This window comes from Orcinus orca, chromosome 15, assembly GCF_937001465.1.
Source record: "Orcinus orca chromosome 15, mOrcOrc1.1, whole genome shotgun sequence".
In the NCBI taxonomy this organism is placed as follows: domain Eukaryota; kingdom Metazoa; phylum Chordata; class Mammalia; order Artiodactyla; family Delphinidae; genus Orcinus; species Orcinus orca.
Window position 1 is genome coordinate 930,940 of NC_064573.1, and position 19,282 is coordinate 950,221.

The 19,282-nt window shown below is 46.5% G+C and overlaps 1 protein-coding gene across 19 annotated transcripts in view; it reads right to left on the reverse strand.

Annotated features, from left to right (window-relative positions):
• Positions 1 to 19,282, reverse strand: part of ATP9B (ATPase phospholipid transporting 9B (putative)) — a 217,666-nt gene that overhangs the window by 94,354 nt on the left and 104,030 nt on the right. For 17 of the 19 annotated variants that reach the window (XM_049698583.1, XM_049698579.1, XM_049698578.1 and 14 more), the window contains one exon: positions 17,735 to 17,811. The exons of the other annotated variants lie outside the window; for them this stretch is intronic. In XM_049698583.1, coding sequence (XP_049554540.1) covers positions 17,735 to 17,811 — 77 coding nt within the window. The remainder of the gene's footprint in view (positions 1 to 17,734; positions 17,812 to 19,282) is intronic. 19 annotated transcript variants of the gene reach the window in all.

The following is a 19,282-nucleotide window of genomic DNA, read 5'->3' on the forward strand; positions in this document are numbered from 1 at the left end:
TGACTCAGCGAGTTCCATGCTTTTTAAAGTTGGTATACTTTTGTGTATTATGTTAAGTCAACCAAAATTAAAGAACAAAAACCAAAAAAGTATAACAGAAATGAAGTATTATTCTTGTTCTTAAGCAAAACTCAAGTGCTGACCACAAGCTTCACAGCTGCACGGGAGCACAGCTTACGCTGCCTTGTGGCGTCAAATGACACCTGGAGGACTATTTCAGGTGCAAAACTGCATCTGATGACCTAACAGCTGCTAAATAAAAAGCATTTCTGAAACCTCAGAAAATGAGTGGGCAGCTGAGGAAATAACATATGCATTAATCTAAGATTATAATACAGAAATGCTGGTAGAAGTCAACGGAGGAAACCCTACCCACGGGCTCAGCCTCTGCTCCGTGACCACAAACTGAACACGGTCAGTGGACCACACAGACTGCAGGCAGAGCAGGCTCGGCGAGGCTGGCAGGAAGCCCACACCCCCAGCCCCGACCCTGACCAGTGACTGCCGGGGGGAGGCCTGGCAGTACCACGGTTTCTGGGCACAGTGGGTCTGGGGAGGGGGCAGAGGTGAGGGGAATCCCACGCTCTAAACTCCTAACCTGCTTGGATGTGTTGACTCCTTTTCACTCTGGACTCCAAAGCCTCCAGCCAGTCCTCGCCACCCTCGGGTCATCAGGACCTTCCCTGCTTGTGCTCCAGGCTGTGTCAACTCCTTTCCCACCACCGCCCCCCCTGCATGATGACGATGACACCAGCCAGGCCTCCCCCAATCCCATGTGGTGGGAAGTGTCCCGCGCCTTTTCCAGGCCAACGCCTCTATTTCTCTGGCTTCTTCCGGGTTCCCTCTTTGCCGGTGGTTTGCTGCAGTGGGAAGGCTCTACACCGGGCTTAGACTTTCGGGCATTCATCTGGCCTGGTGTCCTCTAGGCTCCCGGGTCTGTAATTAGGTGTCTGTCATCAAGTCTAGAAAGCCCTCAGCCAGGTTCACCCCGAATATTTCTTCCGCCCCTTCCCTCTCCTCCTGCTGGTGCCCTGTACAGATACGTTACACCTGCTGAGACCGTGACACGCTTCTTGGATGCTCTGTCCCATTTTCTGTTTCCCCCTTTCTGTTCTCCTTTGTTTCTGCTCCTCAGCCTGGGAAGCTTCCCCCGACATGTCTTCCAGCTCACAGGTCCCCTCCTTGGCCCTGTCCAGGCTGCTGAGAGCTCATCACGGGCACTCCTGGTTCCTGTTATGCTTGACTTTGATTTGAGTCTTCCTTGGAGTTTCCATGACCTCGACGACACTCCCCATGCATGACGTCTACTGTTTCTACCAGAGCCCTTAGCATGTTACTCACAGTTCTTTCACGTTCCCTGTCTGGTAATTCCAAAAGCTGTGCCACACCTGAGTCTGGGCCTGATGCTTGCTTTGCTTCTCCAGACCGTCTTCCCTACCCTTCGGCACACAGCTTGTAATGCCTGTCTGCAGCAGGACATGTGATGAGCGTGAGGTAGTAAGAAGAGAGGTAAACAAGCCTCGGTGGGGGGTTTTATGTTCATCTGGGCAGGAGCTGGTGTGTCTGACGTCGCCGCAGCCGTGGGAGACAGAGGCTGCCAAGTCCGCCGGTGCCCCGTGTGTCCCTCTGCTGACTCTGGGCTTCTGAGACGCCGTTCCTCAGAGCCTCCCTCTGCTGGAGTCCCGCCGGCACCGGGGTGCAAGGTGGGGAGGGGAGCCTCCTGCGATCCCATGGCCCATCCAGGCCACCTGCACAGGTGTTTCTCAACCCCCCACCCCACCGGTGAGCCGGGCGGACGAGGGGACTGGGCAGGAGAAGGGCCCTCCCCAGGTGGGACGGGGCAGGGATGGGCACCCCCACCCACAAGTAAGCCCCTGTGACGGAGGACATGCCCCTTCTCAGACCTCCACCCCGGCCCCCGACGAGTTCCTGCAGCCGGAGCCGCCCAGACTGCGGCCCCCAGGGCTTCTCACGTGCACCAGTCGGCACTCGCCCTCCAGCAGCGTGTCGAAGTGAGCATTTGGTTTTTCTACTGGTTGGCGGCCCCAAAGGCTTGGGCTGCGACCTGATGTGTCTGTCCGGGGACTTTCTGTGTGCTCAGCTCTTGCCGCCGTGGGGCCGGGGCTGAGGCTGGCTGTGACGGTGCTTTTCTCCCCCAGCTCCTCTAGAAGCGGAAGCAGGGCCGAGGGCCCGGGGATGCAAGGACGGCCGCAGCACCCTGAGCAGCACGCTCCCTGCGGACACGAGCCACCCTGCACGTGGGCACCGTGTGTTATTGCACACCGCCTCCCTCCGAATCGCCCCCCTCAGAACTTGGACAGCAAATCCCAAACCTGGGTCACTGCTTCTCCATCTGAGCAGCACAGCTCTGCTGGGGAAAGTCACGCAGCAATTTAAGACACTTCTCCTGGACACCGCGTCTCCAGCCTCTGCTGGGCCCTCGGTACCTGGCCCGTCCATGTCCTTTTCCTCTGCCTGCTGGCCTCCAAGCCTCCCCTCTCCACGTTCCCCAGTTTGCCCCTGACCGACCGACTGCAGGACCGCCTGAGCCTCAACTCACCTGTTCCCACCCACAGCGCCTCCTGCTTCATGAAGGTCAGGTCCCTCCGCCAGCTCGGGGCCACCGCTCCTCTTCGCTGAAGACACCTGCTGCTTCCGCTGGGCTTTTATTCCAGTGGCTCTGCCTCTCTGGGATCCTCAGCGCCTCCCTTGCTACTGGCCCGGCCTTGAAACCTGGCCGTGCCATCTCCGCCCCGGGCCTCGGCACATCCGCTCACCACGTCCACCTCCGACCCCCTTGTTGCCCTACAGCTAGCTTCACCTTCATCTCCTGAAAGTTCTGTTGCCCAGAGCTCACCAAAGTCCTCCAGTCAGTCCCGTAACTGTTTTCTAGTCCAGGTTGTACTGCTCTGCCGCGTTGGACATCTGCGGCCGTTTCGGGTCTCGAGACTTCTCTCCATTTCAGATTCGGCTCCTGCCTCTGCCTGACCGCGGGCCCTCCTCTGCTGGCCCTGCCCCTCCTCACACGGTCTCCATGGGTACAGTATCCACCCCCTAGACTCCACCTGACCCTCTAGTCTCTATCTTGACCAGGAGATGCAGAATCGTACCTCACTGCATCTAGGTTCTCTACCTGCAAGGATAAAAGCACCTCAAAAGGTCAACATTTGGTACGTTTTAGGTAGTGGATATCATTTTTATAGGACATAGGCTTGGATGTGCCAAGTCTTTTATCTTCCTAAAATAAATTTCTTAACATTTATTCTAAGGGAATATAATCCGGTCACGTTCTAGCTAACTCATGAAGATTAGTAATTAGGATTCCGGATTTCAGTTAAATTGTACTCGGGCCTTTGCCAGTCCGTCTCCCCTCCCCGACATCTAACCTGTGGGACGGGATGATGGGCACTTAGTGGCCTCTGAGAGTAGGGAGACACTCTCAGCCTTCCCTGCCCGCTCCCTGTGTGATGTCAGCTCTGGGAGCGTAGGTCCCTCACCACACAGGGCACTTTCCCGTTCGTCACTGAATGCTTCGCAGGCCCAGGCCCCTTCTCTGCAGTCTGCACCCTCCTCCTGGGGGCCCCGTCCTGCATGAGCCTGGAGCCCGGGACAGGCCTCCGAGTCCTCCCCCAGTCCGGGGAGCTGCCAAGCGAGGCAAGAAACCCACACCACGTCCATCCTCCTTGCTTCCCGTCGAGGCCGGGGCGTCAACGGCGGGGGTCTGCGTCGTCTCTGTCACTGTTCATGCTTTCGACTCTACCCTGTTCCCCTGGCCTCTTCAGCCTCCACAGCACCCAGCTCTTGCAAATCAAAGTCTCGGTTTTCAGGACTGTCAAATCTGTTTAGACCTACAGGCGCATCTCATCTTTATTGCCCTTCACAGATACTGTGAGTTTTACAAGTTGAAGGTTGGTGGCAACCTTGTGTCCAGCAAGGCTATCGGTGCCATTTTTCCAACACCATTTGCTCACTGTCTCAATCTGGAAATTCTTGCAGTATTTCAAACCTTTTCATGATCACTAACGTTTGTTAGGGTGGTCTGTGCTAACTGATCTCTGACGTCACTACCTTGGCTCGCTGAAGGCTCAGATGATGGTTGGCACTTAGCAAGAAAGCATTTGCAATTAAGGCGTGTACACTGTGTTTTCAGACACAAAGCTACTGCACACTCACTAGACTGCAGTGTCGTCTAACATCACTTTTACGCGCACCGGGAAACCCCAAATTTGCGTGCCTGACTTTACTGCAGCGGTCTGGAACCAAGCCCACAGGATCTCTGGGGTACGCCTGGAGTTAGAAACTCAAAAGCTGAGCACCAGACTACTATATTTTTCCTTTACATTAATATTTTAAAACTCCCAGTTCTCTTGTGCCGCTCACTACATTTCTGAGCATCTCTGACGTGCCCGGCGACGCGTCCTTGATCACAGGCTGCAGCGACTCCGACATTCAACGTCTGAAGTGCGTCTCGCGGGCCCAGTGGGTTTTCCGCCTCATCTTTTACATCAGCCCTCCACAGAGCTCTCAGAGCAACCGGAGCGTGCACCTCCGCCGGGGCTCGTGGCCCTGGTCCAGGATGCGGCTCAGGCATCAGAGGCATGGGAGACCCTCCAAGATCCACCCTCGACCGTTTCTTCAACCCCGGCTCCCGCCACTCCCTCCGAAATGCACACGCCAGCACAGCTGAACTGCTCTGGTCCGGGCCGCTGCCCTGGGCCACCGTGTATCCCTCCTCGCAGGTCTGGCTCCCTTCGGGCCAGGTCTCCCTAACAAGCCAGGTTGTGAGGGCCAATTTTCAGTGCTCCCCAAACACCCTACCAACACAAACACTGTCAAGGTCAAGTTAGCTTTTAAATGATCTGTTACTGTGTCTGCCACATCAGCAGACGACAACTCCTTGAGGGAAAGATGCTCACGCACCTGTGTCTTTAGTGCACCGCACTAAGTACCCACACAGGTCCGTGTTTGCTGAGTGCATGAGAAGCAGCTCATCAGCCTTCCAGGGCATTCAGGAGAGAAGTCACCGACTAAATGGCCCGCAGAGAGTTTACACTCCATTTGTTAGTGTGAAACACAACTTATATGATAAATTGACATCAAAAGAGGATAAACAGAAAGAAACAACTTTACATTAACTAGTAACAGCAGCAACTAGCTGGACCAGCATACAACAACGAGAACTAACAGAGAAACTCAGGTCAGACAGTAGACAGGAGCGGGCTGGACCAGCAAGGGGAGGACCCTGCCTTCCCGGGTGACAAAAGGATGGCCAAGCAACTCACATTTTAATCTGAAAAACTAATACTGTAGCATTAACAAAATAACAAGCTGAACACTGTTGTACTTTTTGAACTAATTATAGTCAGAGGGAAAATAATTCAACCACCCTTTAGTCACTCTTGAATCTTACATACGGAATGTCCTTCCTGACGTTACTCCTACTTTATAGAGGAGACGTGGATCTTGAGCGTCCTGCTTCATCTTTAATGTACTAACGAAGCGTTAAGACAAAAGAGAACATGTAATTACAACCTAGCATGTTACACATCCTTACAATGACTTAAAATGTGTACTGAATGAAACTGTGCAAATGACACGATACTTTAAAATGTCCAGAACCTATTTATTTTTAGTTTATTTAATTAGCAACCATAAATCACCTTCAAAATTGTGATGATTCTTAATCCAGAAAGCCAAGATTTAAGCGCGTATCTTGGGTAAGGACTGATTACTAACTGGAGGCTGTAAGAACACGTCAATCTGATCTCCTTCCTGAATCTACAGCACATTCCGCAGTGACCTGAGCTGCTGCTCACAGGGCGAGGGGCACGCACTTACCCTCTGAAACGAGGCTGCCGCAATGGCATCACATTCACCTCAAGTATGGGGCAAAGGCATCATCTTAGATTGAAAGTAAACCATGGAAGGAGTCATTTTTCTTTATATTGTTTAGAATTAGAAACATTAAATTGATCTATTGTGAAAATTCTGTTCTCTATATTGTGTGTGTCAGACCATGTCTGTATCTTAAGGCTATGAAACAATTTTTGTAATTGTAATAAAAAAACAAATTATTGACTTTAACTTAAGAAAACTGTTGCTCAAATGACTAAATATTCATCCAAAACAAAACAAATCCTTCTCTGAATCGTATGGTACACAAGCTGCTCATCTCCACAGGTTAATGAACTGTACGTAGTGATGTTAAATCTGTCCTTTTTTTCTGTCTTATTTTTACGCCTTCACTCTGTGCCCCTGGGGGGCGGGGGGGGGGGGTTGTCCATACTGCAGTCACACGGCTGCACGTAACACAGCATCACCTGTCAACATTACTGCAATGAAGAAAAAGCTTTCTCTTTCACATCAGTATTAACAGCAAAGTGAACAGAAAGCTAGCTATGACTTCTAGCTAGAAGACATAAGTCTGACTTCTAGGCCTAGCTTCCTAAATCTGTTTGTTCACTCTGAAGTCACTTAATTTGGGGCATTTAAAAAAAACTATCCCTAATGCCAGCACAGCAAGTCCCACCTAAAGCCAGTCATTATTTATTAAGGGTTTACCATGTACAAAGTGTAAGGAAAGAGGCAGAAGACAAATGTCTCTATGAGAGATTCCCTCTTTCGATTACAATCTCTTTAAAGGCAGTGTTTATTCCTAATCTCCAAGCAACAGCAGATCCAGCCAGCGGCCCACACCAAGCCAGGCTCACGCGCTGCCTGAGCAGCAGAGCCGGGAGGTCCGGTGTTTGCCACCAGAGCAACAGCCCAGGCAGGGGACTAGCCTTGGCCCGTCTGTCGCATAAACGCGGCGCTGGGTGCGCAGAGCACAGAGGGGAGAGGCCCCGGGGCGCAGGCTGCACGGACGAGGGAGGAGAGGGATCTGAGGGACGGTGCCCCGTGCGTGCTGTAACGGGAGAAGCACGGATCGTGATGGGGGCACGCGGGACGGGGGCGCCCTCCTCCGCCTGCGGGAAACCAGTCACGCAGGCTGAGGGAGGGTCCTGACGGAGGCGGCATCCCAGACAAGGCTGCCTGCCCGCACTCGGATCCCGTGGAGCCGGAGGCTGGCCGCCAGGGAGGGTGCGCACGCGCAGTCGGCGCACAGTGGCCCCGAAGCCCGGCGGCCGGCGCGCCCCGCGCAGCGGGGTGGGCCGGAGCCAGGGCGGCGAGCCGGCGGCGGCTCCAGATAAACGGCGCCGTTTTAAATTTACCTCATCTCCTGCCGAAGAGACCACTACAAAAAACGTGACTGGCAACCTGGCACTAATTGCATTTTCAAAGTTCCGGGAACAAACATGTTTGTGTGTCTGTATAAAACACACAAAGACTGTGTGTGTTACAGGACTTCGAGAATTTTCAATCCAAGACGCTGCTTTGGGGAAGATCCCCGGCCTTCTCCTTACTTGCTGCAAGTAATAAATCCTTCCTTCTCCGCACCCCGCCCCCGACCAAAAACATAATTTTAAATCCTCAGAGTGTTAGGGTGCAACCGTTTAATAAATTCATAAACTTTTCATGTAAATAATTCCTCTCCTTTATCTGTTTTGAAAGCATAAAATTTTGTAAGCTAAATCTGCTTCAAAAAATAAGAATCAAAAGGACTGTTGAGTTACAGTCTGTAACCGGGTTTCGTTTGCTTGCTCAGAAATCTAGAAGTTTCAAGGGCAGCAGAAGCAGCCCAGGTGCCCCAGGTGGTGCCCATTTCCTGTGCCGCACCATCAGCATCTCATCACAGTCACCTATCTGGCCTTTCATTGTCAAAACAAATATTCCCAGCACTCCTTCCTCCTCCAGAAATGAAAAGTAACTCCACAGACCTTTACTACTAAGAGCCTTCAGCAGGGCGGACATTGGTCTTCCGAGGCCTCATTTTAGCACAAATTCTAATCAACCAAGCAAAACAGCTCACTCACTCCAGTCTACTGAACTAACCAACCCTCATTAACTAACCTGATTTAAGACAGCTCACACAATATCTAGCACTGTTAACTAACAGGATGGAGCTGTTCAGAAGAAGTGAAGTACCTAACAGATTCTGAGCATCCCCATCAGACCAGATTCCTTCCGTACCTCCCCTGCTTTTAATGCTCTCCATACGGCAGTGCCGCAAGCCTCGCAGGCACAGAGACACAGCAGGAGGGGCACACCTGGAGGGCACACTGGGAGGGACACTGCCCCATCTGCCCCATCCAGAGCTCTTCCAGAGATGTCACCACCACCCCACAATTTAAAAATATTAAACAGCAAATATTTGAACTAATATATTTTACTGAAGCCTTCTAATTAGAAGGCTCTGCTCACTGGTGGAGGGGACTAATTAACCTTCACTAATATGTATTGGGCTCATTTTCCTATTGTCTCTTGAAAATACACTGGCACACCAATTTACATTGTAATTAATTTATCCCATAGATAAATTAACATTTATTACATTGTGGTAATTTATCCCATAGAAGTTTTGTGTTCTAACTTTGTTCAAATAAGAGAGCTCAAAAAATTTCATTCTTACTTCAAGGCCTTGAAAAAATATTTGATTCTCATGGTATTAAGCAGTTTAAAAAGAACCCGTACTGAGTGAATGAAGTAAGTCAGAGAAAGACAAATATCCTATGATATCGCTTATATGTGGAATCTAAAAAAAGCGTACAAATGAACTTATTTACAAAACAGAAATAGAGTCACAGATGTAGAAAACAAACTTACGGTTACCAGGGAGGAAAGTCGGGGGAGGGATAAATTGGGAGATTGGGACTGACACACATACACACTACTCTATATAAAATAGATAACTAATAAGGACCTACTTGTTCCTATTGCACAAGGAACTCTACTCAATACTCTGTAATGGCCTATATGGGAAAAGAATCTAGAAGAGTGGATATATGTATATGTATAACTGGTTCACTTCACTGTACAACTGAAACTAACACAACATTGTAAATCAACTATACTCCAATAAAAACTTTAAAAAATAAACAAACAAAAAACAAGCCTTTCAGAAATGTTGATATGGATAACTGTCCCTCAAAAAGAAATCTCATGCAGTTAAGAGCTTATTATAGTGGGAAAACTCAAACTCACATGATATATTTTAAAGTTTTGCAAAAGGTAATTATTAGCTGACAATGCTAATTCCATAGGGGAAAAGAAAGCTATTTAATTTCATGTTAAATGTATTATATACATGTTTTAGTTAATGAGGTTTTAAAAAAGGAAGTTTGGTCCAGTTGCTACTCTAACTGTCGACAACTCAAATTACAAAAACAATTAGTATCCAGAATATATTTTCAGACGTATGAAAAGACAACTAAGTTGAAACCAGATGTGTTAAGATTTGTTTCTGAGGAATATACTTCTTTTTAAATTACTGCTTAAAAAAGGTAACTGTGGAGGGGAAAACCATGGACTACTCCTAAGAAAAGTAACATGATCACTCAACACATGTGTCATCACCGTGCCGGAGGCTGAGACACCAACTGATGCCACGACCACGAAAGGGTGCCGGTCCCGGGCCTGCCTTCGGAGAGGGCACCAGACCAGTGTCGCTGTGGCCACAGGCGGCGGCCGCGGAATGGGGGCTCCCGGCCCAAGGAGCCAGCAGGCGGGCGGGGAAGGGCTGGCCTTGACCTCAGCCTCCCACGCCCCCACTGGTGTCCTCACCAGCGGCAGCCCCAAGGACAAGCACCCCGCACAGCCTGCCAGGTGCAGTGACGTTGGTTTTCCCCTGATCTCTCAAGGAGGAACCACAGTGGGGGCCGAAGAGTCCTGCCCGTCCCAGGCCTTCCCAGGGCACAGCAAGAAAACCGAGCGACCTTCCCTTCCAGCTGACCTCGGGCTTGGCATTTTCCCCAAGTCTGCTTCTGAACCCCGGCCATGCACACGACCTATTTCTCTTCACGGTGACCATGAAGGGACCCGCCCTGCATAATACCTAGGACATCGACACCACGCGTACCCACCAGGGCCTGGTGGCTTGCAGCCCGCCTGGGAAGGTGATATTTACTGAGAGAATCTGAAAACAACAGGAAAATCTTATGATCCTCCTCTTGTGTCTTCGTTGACAGCATAATCATCCACCCACTCTAGTTCATACAGAAGTTCTGAAAGCTTCTCATTTTCAACCTCACTAGACATTTCAGACCATATTCTCACCCATTCAGAAAGGCTTTCAACAAAAATGCTTCCTGGGAGTGATAAATACTTAGTTTTGTGAGCATATATAAATTAAGATGGAAATGTCATGGTAAATAAGTCGTCACAAGTTCCACTAATTTCTAACAGTTATTATGGCCTCAGGATAAGGAATCAAAGATTTCAAAAAACAAAAGTAAAATACTTAATTGCTTCTTGAATAAGTTATACTTCTCTGTTAAGAATTTGATTATAGGGAATTTAGCTGTACTGCTCAGAAATGATGAAATACAATTAGTTCTTATTTTATATACAGGTGATGAGTAAGCCCTTCTCATTCAGAAATTTATGTAAAACTAAGTCTTTTTAGTGATACAAAGTATTTACTTTAAATAACAAATATGCTGTGTTTCCTATTTAGAACACCTGGCTTATAATCAAATTCATATTTAAAAGGAATGAGGGGCTGAATCCAAGTTTTCCGGTTGAGATATTTGCTATGTACTCTGATAGAGCATCACGTCCCAGAGGTTATCATTAGGACTGCTTCTCCATTCAGCACCTTGCCTCTTTATTGCTTTCCTGAAATTATAAGTTTATTTATATTCACACTGCTGATGAAGAAACACAACTTTTAATTGTGAGCAGCTGTAATATCAAAGTGTACAGCTGAACAAGTGCAGTGAGGCAGTGTGTGTGCTGTCACAACCCCGAGAGCCACACTGGGCCTTGTCTACGTGCCACTGAATGACTTTACTGGGGGCTTGTTTCTCTAGTTAATCTCTTCCCGGTGAGGCTTTGAAACACTATGATTTGTTAATATTAATAACAGTTATCAAAAAAGCATTCCGAAGTCTATCTATCTATGTAGATTGACTGTAATACCATATTCCACAACATATAGCTCTTTTGTGAACCACATGATCCCATCTTTAAACAAGTATTTAAATTCAAGAATATTTTGTTACTCAAGAAGGCAACTATTAAAAAAATTAAGGGCTGCGATGATGGTATGCAACCACAAGAAGAGAGAATAATACATCTTTCTACTGTAAAATTTTAATATACATCAACACGACCTTTAAAATATTAATAAACTGCCCTTTTTAAAATAAAAGAGCTATTCTCCAAACAGCCTTGATATTTCAACTTGCCAAGTACACCATAGCTGATTCTATTTTGCTCTATTATCTGAAAATGCCTTTACAACCATTCAGATAACAAGAAGCGGCTCTAATTCACATAATGGCACGTATCAGCTGTCTGTCTGTCAATGAGACATTTGAAAGCTTCCTTTTTATTAGAAACACAAATCAATATGCCCAAGGGATTACAGTAACTGCTGGAAGCACTTTGTATTATCATTTCATCCTTGCTGTTTTTGCTCTGAGCAACTTATTACTATGAATGGCATGAAAATGGCAACCTGTCACAATTGATTTTTCTTCACCTCCTGTAAGAATCTGTTCCCTCTTAAATGTAATCAAGTATCATCTTATTAAATATATCCGAAGCTAGGTTTTATAAAACAACCCATTACTCAAGTTGTAGTCCTTGTAAGTTAAACTTTCACCAAATATTACTGTAAAAGTAATGGCTAAGTAATAAAAACTTTTGATCTGTTCAAAGTTTTAAAATACAATTTTCAAACTTTGAGTAGACCCCAATCCCTGCTTTACACCTGCCTCAGTTAACACTATGAGGGGCACATTCTAACCCTGAGAAGGAGCTTTAGGAATTTCTCAACACTTTAGAACTTTCCTCCACCTAACAACATTTTAGGATTTATTCCTAATCTCCATGTCTGGATAAAACATGCTACATTTTAAAAAGTATTCTAATAAGCTCCTGTAATACGGGTAAAACTGTACATGCTGATTACATACAATTAGCAAGTTAGATTTCCAGAACGAACTTCAAGGCCATTCTAAAAGGATGAATTCAAGTGGGACGCCTGTCACAGTCATAGAATTCAGTTACAGTGTGATCAATTTTGCAGGATTCTCTGTGTATCTCCGACTGCGGTGTCCACCGAGGGGACGGTAGTTTTCAGTCTCTAGTGTGTGTCAGAGCCCCCAGAGGTTCGGATTCAGGAAGTCTGAGGGGAGGGACTCTAGGGGGTCGAATCAGTGCCGCAGATGTGAAGCTGATGTCGCCAACCCAGGGCCACTCAACTGGGCTGTGCAGGTCAGGAGCCACAGAGTAAGACAGGGGGCTGAGGCACAGCTACAGAAAGTCCCAGACTTTCTATTTTTTAAGAATGCACACTTGGGATAAAGTGGCATGACATCTGTAACCACAGAAAAAGATGAAACTAGTAGGGAACTTGTGTTAAACCTGGTTCAGGGTATATGAGTGATCATACTTTTCTCCTTCCTTTTCTGTCTGAAGTTGTCTTTAAAAAAGCAGCTAGAGAAGAGCAAGATGGACAAAATGATGATAAACAGGAGAGTGGCCCAAAACAGGCTTCGGACACTAGCTGAGTAGGTAATTTTTAAGATACATTTTATGAAACAACCAATACGAACTGGTCAACTTAGCTAACAGCCATCTGCTCAACCCAAGGACGACATTTTACAACGTGCCCAGGCTGGTCCACAAGTAGCCCCAGCCTCAACAGGGAAGTGACACTCACGTTCCTAGAGCAGCAGAGGCGGCCGTGGTAATGTCAGAGGGAGACGGCTCTTCGGAACAGCCGCCACCAAAGATGCGAACTTGTGCGCAGGACAGGGGAAGGGGGCCCTGCGAGCGGGCGTGAGTACTAAGAACGCTATGAAGTCCAGTGGCATAATCTGCAGGGCCCCTGTGTCTCCCGGGGGCATCTGTGGGCAGTTCCTCTGACCCTCCCACCCCACAACCTGGAACTTTAGACCAGCCATTTCTTCACTTCTGCCTGGGGGCTCCTGAACAGCAGCCTGAGAAAGCCACATACTCATTACTGGCTCCATGAGAAATTTAAGATTCAGCTGGGGCCCTAACACTGCCCAATAATTTATGAGCCTAAATTGTTAGGCTATAATCTTTCTCAATGCTTTTAGGAACTGTCTCAAATTCTTACCATGTTCTGCATTAATTTCACTACATCAATTATTGTTATTATCACTAACTTTTTTTCCCTTAAATTAGTACTGCTTTAACTGTAGCATTTCCCATCCTAGGAACTTAACAGCAATTTACAGATCTGCATGATGCTGCTGTATACACCATAGTGAAATATGGAGTAAGGGCGGGGGGGGGGAGATACTGGCTGATTAACAGATGACTGTAAATCTTTTCTTTCTTTATTCTTATTTTTCTTTATTTATTTTTTTGAAGTATAGTTGATTTACAATTTCGTGTTAGTTTTAGGTGTACAGCACAGTGATTCAGTTATACACATATATCTATTGTTTTTCAGGTTCTTTTCCCTTATAGGTTATTACAAAATATTGAGTATAGCCCCCTGTGCGATACAGTAGGTCCTTGTTGGTTCTCTATTTTATACACAGTAGTGTACGTATGTCAATCCCAAACTCCTACTTTATCCCTCCCCTCCCCTCGTTCCCCTTGGTAACTGTAAGTTTTCTACGTCTGTGAGCGTAAATATTTTCTGCAAAATCAAAGAGGCCACATCATATTTTCTATGGTAGCTGTTTTCCATATAACAGTATATAATTTCCCTTTTAAGTAATTTTGTATTTATATATTTAAGTTACTATTAGATGCCTATGAAACTTATTCTTCCAAAGAATATTTTTCCTCTTTATAAACTAAGACCCTCTCTTCTTTTACTGGAAGCATCAGTAGTTTTTTGATATTGGTTTTCTCACCAGAAACAAAATCAATAAAATCCTTTCCCCAGGGCAGCATCAGTCAGTTCTTACCACCACGGCTTCTCTGGTGCTCTGCGCCCTGCCTCAAAGCGTGTCCGGCCTCCCCTGCTCAGCCGTGGCCGAGAGCCCTCCTTCGGAGGCTTCTACCTGCCCCTGCATCTGCCCTCCACCCGAGCTTTTCACTTCACCACAACTTCTATGTGCTTAGTCCACGGACCCTTCAGCCCTTCACCTCCGGGGCCTCCGCCACATGGCCCGCTGCCAGCTGCCGGCCACTCTGCAAGTGCTGTCCTCTCAGCCTTCCTCCCTGGCTACCCTTCCCTGCTTCACCCTAGCTGCTGGCACTTTTAGGGCTCTACGAGCTTCCTCCTTGTTTTTTAACTCTCTGTGAAAGGCTGGAAACTCTCACCCATAAGCGCACTGTGGGTGGTCAGCAGTGCTTGTCATTAAACATCCCCAATTCTCCCTCCTCCACGGTTGGGGTAGGACTGTACGTCCCTAATTCCTCCAACTTCAGTGAAGCCATTCAAGTGCTCTGGCCAAGGAAACACGCCCACACCGCTGACCGACTGAGCGGGGAGGCATGTGTAACCTGCCACGCCAGTTTCTTCTTATCCCCACGGTCACCAAGGCGTGTTTCCAGGAGGGGCCCCCGTGGAATGGTGCCGAGCAGAGCGCCTGCCCACATCTCAGACATGTACACGAGGAGAGAAGGAACCTCTGATGTGTGCGCCACTGTGCTTCCAGGGCTGTTTCACCTGACACTCTATCCCCACAGGCATTCCACGCATAGGGCAGCGCTCAGAATGGAGGGTTAGGAACAGTGTGGCTTCCCCAAAGAAATCCAATGAAACTCAGGCAAATGATTCAAAGCATTTCAAATGTTTGCTTTTTGTTTCCACTAGCCTTCTGTGAAATCCAGAAGTTTGCTGGTTTAGTAAGCTACAGAAGAACACTGAGATGTCGTCTGCAGATAATAACGTCTTACAAACAGCGAACATAATTTCTGTCTTCCCTCTGTTTAGGATTCAAACATCAAGCATTCTTTTCTTTCAGCACATATCAATATTTGCCCTAGATAAATTACATCTGCTGCTTTTTGTCCACTGTAGCATGCTTGCAACCTTTTCCTGAATTTTGCTCTTATAAATCCGGCATTTAACACTTAGAAAGATTTAATGACATATGCGCATTGAGAGATTTTCTCTCTCTCCTAAGATGATCCCTTGATTTACAAGAAGGTTTTCAGGCTGGAGCTCTGCCACCCGCAGTGCCCTGAGGGAGCAGCAGCCCCATGCAGACGAGGCTGCCCCCTGAGCTGCAGTCGCCCTGCTCTGAAAGCAGCCGGCTCCGGCTCCTCCGGGGGCTGCCATGCAGACTCACGGCACAATGGACATAAAGTGCTCAGATCAGTGCCTGCTTGTGTGAGAGCTTCCCTAGGGCTTTCAACCAGAAGGGGAGCAGCAAATGCTGATCAAGCCCCAGAAAGGTTCGGCCCCAGAAAGAGCACGTCTGCTCCCCACGTGAGGCTGTCAAGCGGCAGAGCGAGGATCCGAGCCCAATCCCGCAAGACGCCAAAGGAGTTCTTCCTGTTGTAAGAGAGATTTTGCTAACGCCAAGGAAACTGGGAAGGCGGTCTAAACCGGGAAGGAGGAAGGGAGGCTGAGAGGACGAGGAGGAAGAGGGGGTGCAGGAGGGCGGAGGGGAGGGCAGGGGGGAGGGTGGGGGGAGGGTGCAGGGGAGGGCAGGGGGGAGGCGGAGGGGAGGGCGGAGGGGAGGGCAGGGGGGAGGCGGAGGGGAGGGCGGAGGGGAGGGCGGGGGGAGGGTGGGGGGAGGGTGGGGGGAGGGCAGGGGGGAGGGCGGAGGGGAGGGCCTGAAAGGCGGGCAGCTCTGAAGCTGCTCAGGGCCTGGGCACTGCTCAGGGAGTGTGTCTTGACTGACAACGAGGGTGGGGTTGAAAAACCACGGCACTCATCCATATTTCACATTTCACTTTGTAGAAAGGTAACGGTGATAGGTAGCATTTACCGAGTAATAAGGCACAGAATTAAGCCGCTTGCCCACAGTGAAAGAGCTGGTCAGTGCAACACCCAGACTCTAACCCAGGCTGGTCAACCTCCAGCGCCAGAGTTCTTCACTGCGGTCAGAAACCTGGGAAAGGTCACCTAAGTAACTCTGGATCAACACCCAAGGGAACAAGCACGTGAGCCGAAACCGAAGGTGCCCGGAGGAAAGAAGTGGCTGTGTGTAGACAGACGGTGAGAAAGTGACAGGAAGTGAGCGGCACAGAAGGGAAAGGGAGAACAAGAAAAGAAGTTGGATTACAAAGTTTTCAGATTTTAAACTTAATAGTTAAAATTAAATTTACCCTCAAATACCATCATAAGTGTAAACGTAAAATGATTAAGGAAAAACCCCCCAGAAATCATATATGTGTTACTAGACGTCCAAGTTTTGCTTACTAAAGAAAAACACCATACTTGCCAGAAAACACACATAACTATGTATGCGATTCTAACTCTTGCCATTAGTTTAGTAATTTATTTTTAAATAATTTAACTCTACTGTAGAATTACTGACTTGGGTATATTTGATTTACTCAAATTAAAGCCAAGTTTTATATATATATATATATATATATAAATCGACAGAGAATTTTTCCCCCATTATCAAAATCAGAATTTATACTAAAATAATAGTAGCACAACATTTTTCTTTGACTTCTGTAAACGTGTCACCCACAGACATCTGGAGCCCTAACAAATACAGGAATATAAAGTGTCACCAGATGCAGCCCTGGGAGGCAACTGGGGATGCGCTCCACACGGGAAGCACAGTCTGCTGCACTGCACGCAGGTCCAGGCATTCACAGCGTCAGTGATGCGTCCCTAGTTTCTGAAGGGTTAACTATTTTTTAAAATGGTATTTAGCTGAAAAAAATGAAACACATCTTGCCCTAAAAGATATCTTTCAAAGAATTATTTCACTTCTATTGCTTTGTTATAAAATTTCCTGCAGAAGACAACCTGTCCTATGAATTACTCACAAAGCAAGGTGTGACTCCATGAGAGGATTTTTTTGTTCTACTTAGATACACACAAATTATATTTCAAAGAAAAGTGAGTAAAATGCACAGTTAGAAAGAGCTTCTCATTCAGTAGATATTAACACATATTATGACTTGATACAAAATGTGTTGTTCAAATCATAACTACTGAGAATTCAAACTAACCTTTTGTTATGATTTAACTTACACACACGATGACTGCATAAATAACAATTTTAGGACTGTAACAAGAATATAATTAATTTAGGAATATAATCAAGCAGTCTAAAAACTAAAATCTGGTTTTCAATATGCTTCTTCTGAAATGGAAATAACAAATAAAACTGGTTTAACAATAAAACACTGTCAAATTACATACCATAAAAACATTAATACAGATTCCTTTATTTTAAAAAAGAATCATCAACATAAAAATAGAGTGCAAATTATAAAATAAATAGATTGAGGAGAAATTAAAAGACCCACAATTAACTGTTAAATTATGGGCAAATTATATATACAACAATGAAAATTTAAGAGACATATAAAACTCTGATTAACCAAGAAAAAATAGTTTTGAAAATTCTTCTACACGAGCATGCTGTTACACAAACACAGAGAATTCATATCCTGAATCACATTTTGAAACTCTGTTTCACAAACAAGCTACTCAGAACTACACGTGCTCTCTCACTGAAAGGAGGAGGTGAGTTCAGTCAAGCAGTCGGTCCTCAAGCTAGCCTACCTTACTTTTTGGATTGGATGTGTTCATTACACTTCGAGTCTCTTTTCCAGTATAAATGACAACACCTATTATAGTACCTGCAAAACACAAAAGTGGTCCTTACAGATAAACTTGAAGGATAGCACAGAAGTAACACTTGCTAATTAATCATTTTGATGGAAAATATTATGACATCATTTGATCTTATATAGATTTATCCAACAGCATATTTAATTTCAGTAGTTCTAGAAAATCTAATCTCAACTTTAAAAATAAACTTTGAAAAACTCAAATGATTTCTTAAGTGATACTAATTTACCTACACAAAACATTAGAAAATGTACTAATATTCTTTTCACTGGCAATAGAGAGCGTGACACTGTTCACTCATTAATGCCTATTAAAATGGTAACTCTAACACTGAAGCTACATTAAGAGAGCTTACATTCTAACTGATCAATTCATGCGATCCCAAACAAGATGGTACCGGTGGGGGGGGGGGCAGTTTCTCTGAACAAGAGTCTGAGAGCATCCTTTCACTGTAAAGATGCAGGACAACCAGGTACAAGAGCCTCTGCTCACATTTCAGGACACAGACAATGAAAACAGTAAGAGGAGTATTATAAAGACAATATTTGATTTTGAATTTATATGTTATGTCTCTTTTATTCCTGTCTCCTGAAAGTTTGGTTTTCTAATTGTACATGTTAAGAAGAAATGATAATTTTGCGGTCTATCAAACTTAAGATAAAAGAACAGTAAAATACCCCTAGAACGATCTATACATTACAAAGGCTCAGGTCAGAGGCATTCATCTCTGGAATGTCAAATTAAAAACCATGGAAGTCCGCCTCTAGAACTGCTGCTGTGCATAATTTATATTTCTAATTTTCACAAAATTTGAAAGTGAGAAACACAATTAAGGTGAGAAAGATGATATACCCATAATACTCACTGAAATCAACAACCACTGCAGAATTAACCCTAATAATTATACAAAAACTGTTTGATGTCACATTAATGTAATGTGTGGAATTTAGTGAGTCCTAAGGCAGGACCTGTGGAGTAAATGTGACCGAGGTGATCTCGGGTCTACGTAACAATGACAGCTGTGCACCACACATCTCAGCACACCACCAAAAGCCTCCTCCACGGAACGCCCAGGAAGACAGAAGATGCCAGGGTACGTACAGCTCAGCAGTGACACCTGCAGAGGTTACGTGTTTGCTCTTTTTTAGAATAAGCATCTCTTTTTTCCCCCTTTGTAATTGTGTGCCCTGGGAAGCTGAGAGGCTTGCACTTACTGCGCTCTTCAAAGCAGAGCGGCCCCATGTGACTATGGACCTCCACTCCACCAACGGAGGACACAGAGAGCGACTGGTGACACCTGCACTGAGCTGGGCTGCAAATGGCGCATCAGGAGCATCAAGGAGCAAGACCCCAGAAGCGAGGAACCGAGTTTCGTCGCCCACTTCCCAGCCCACAACAACTGCCCCGTGAGACCGAAGCTTGAGAAGCAGCGAGCTGCAGGCTGCTGCGCGCTCCAGCGCCCCCACTGGTCCTGCCTCT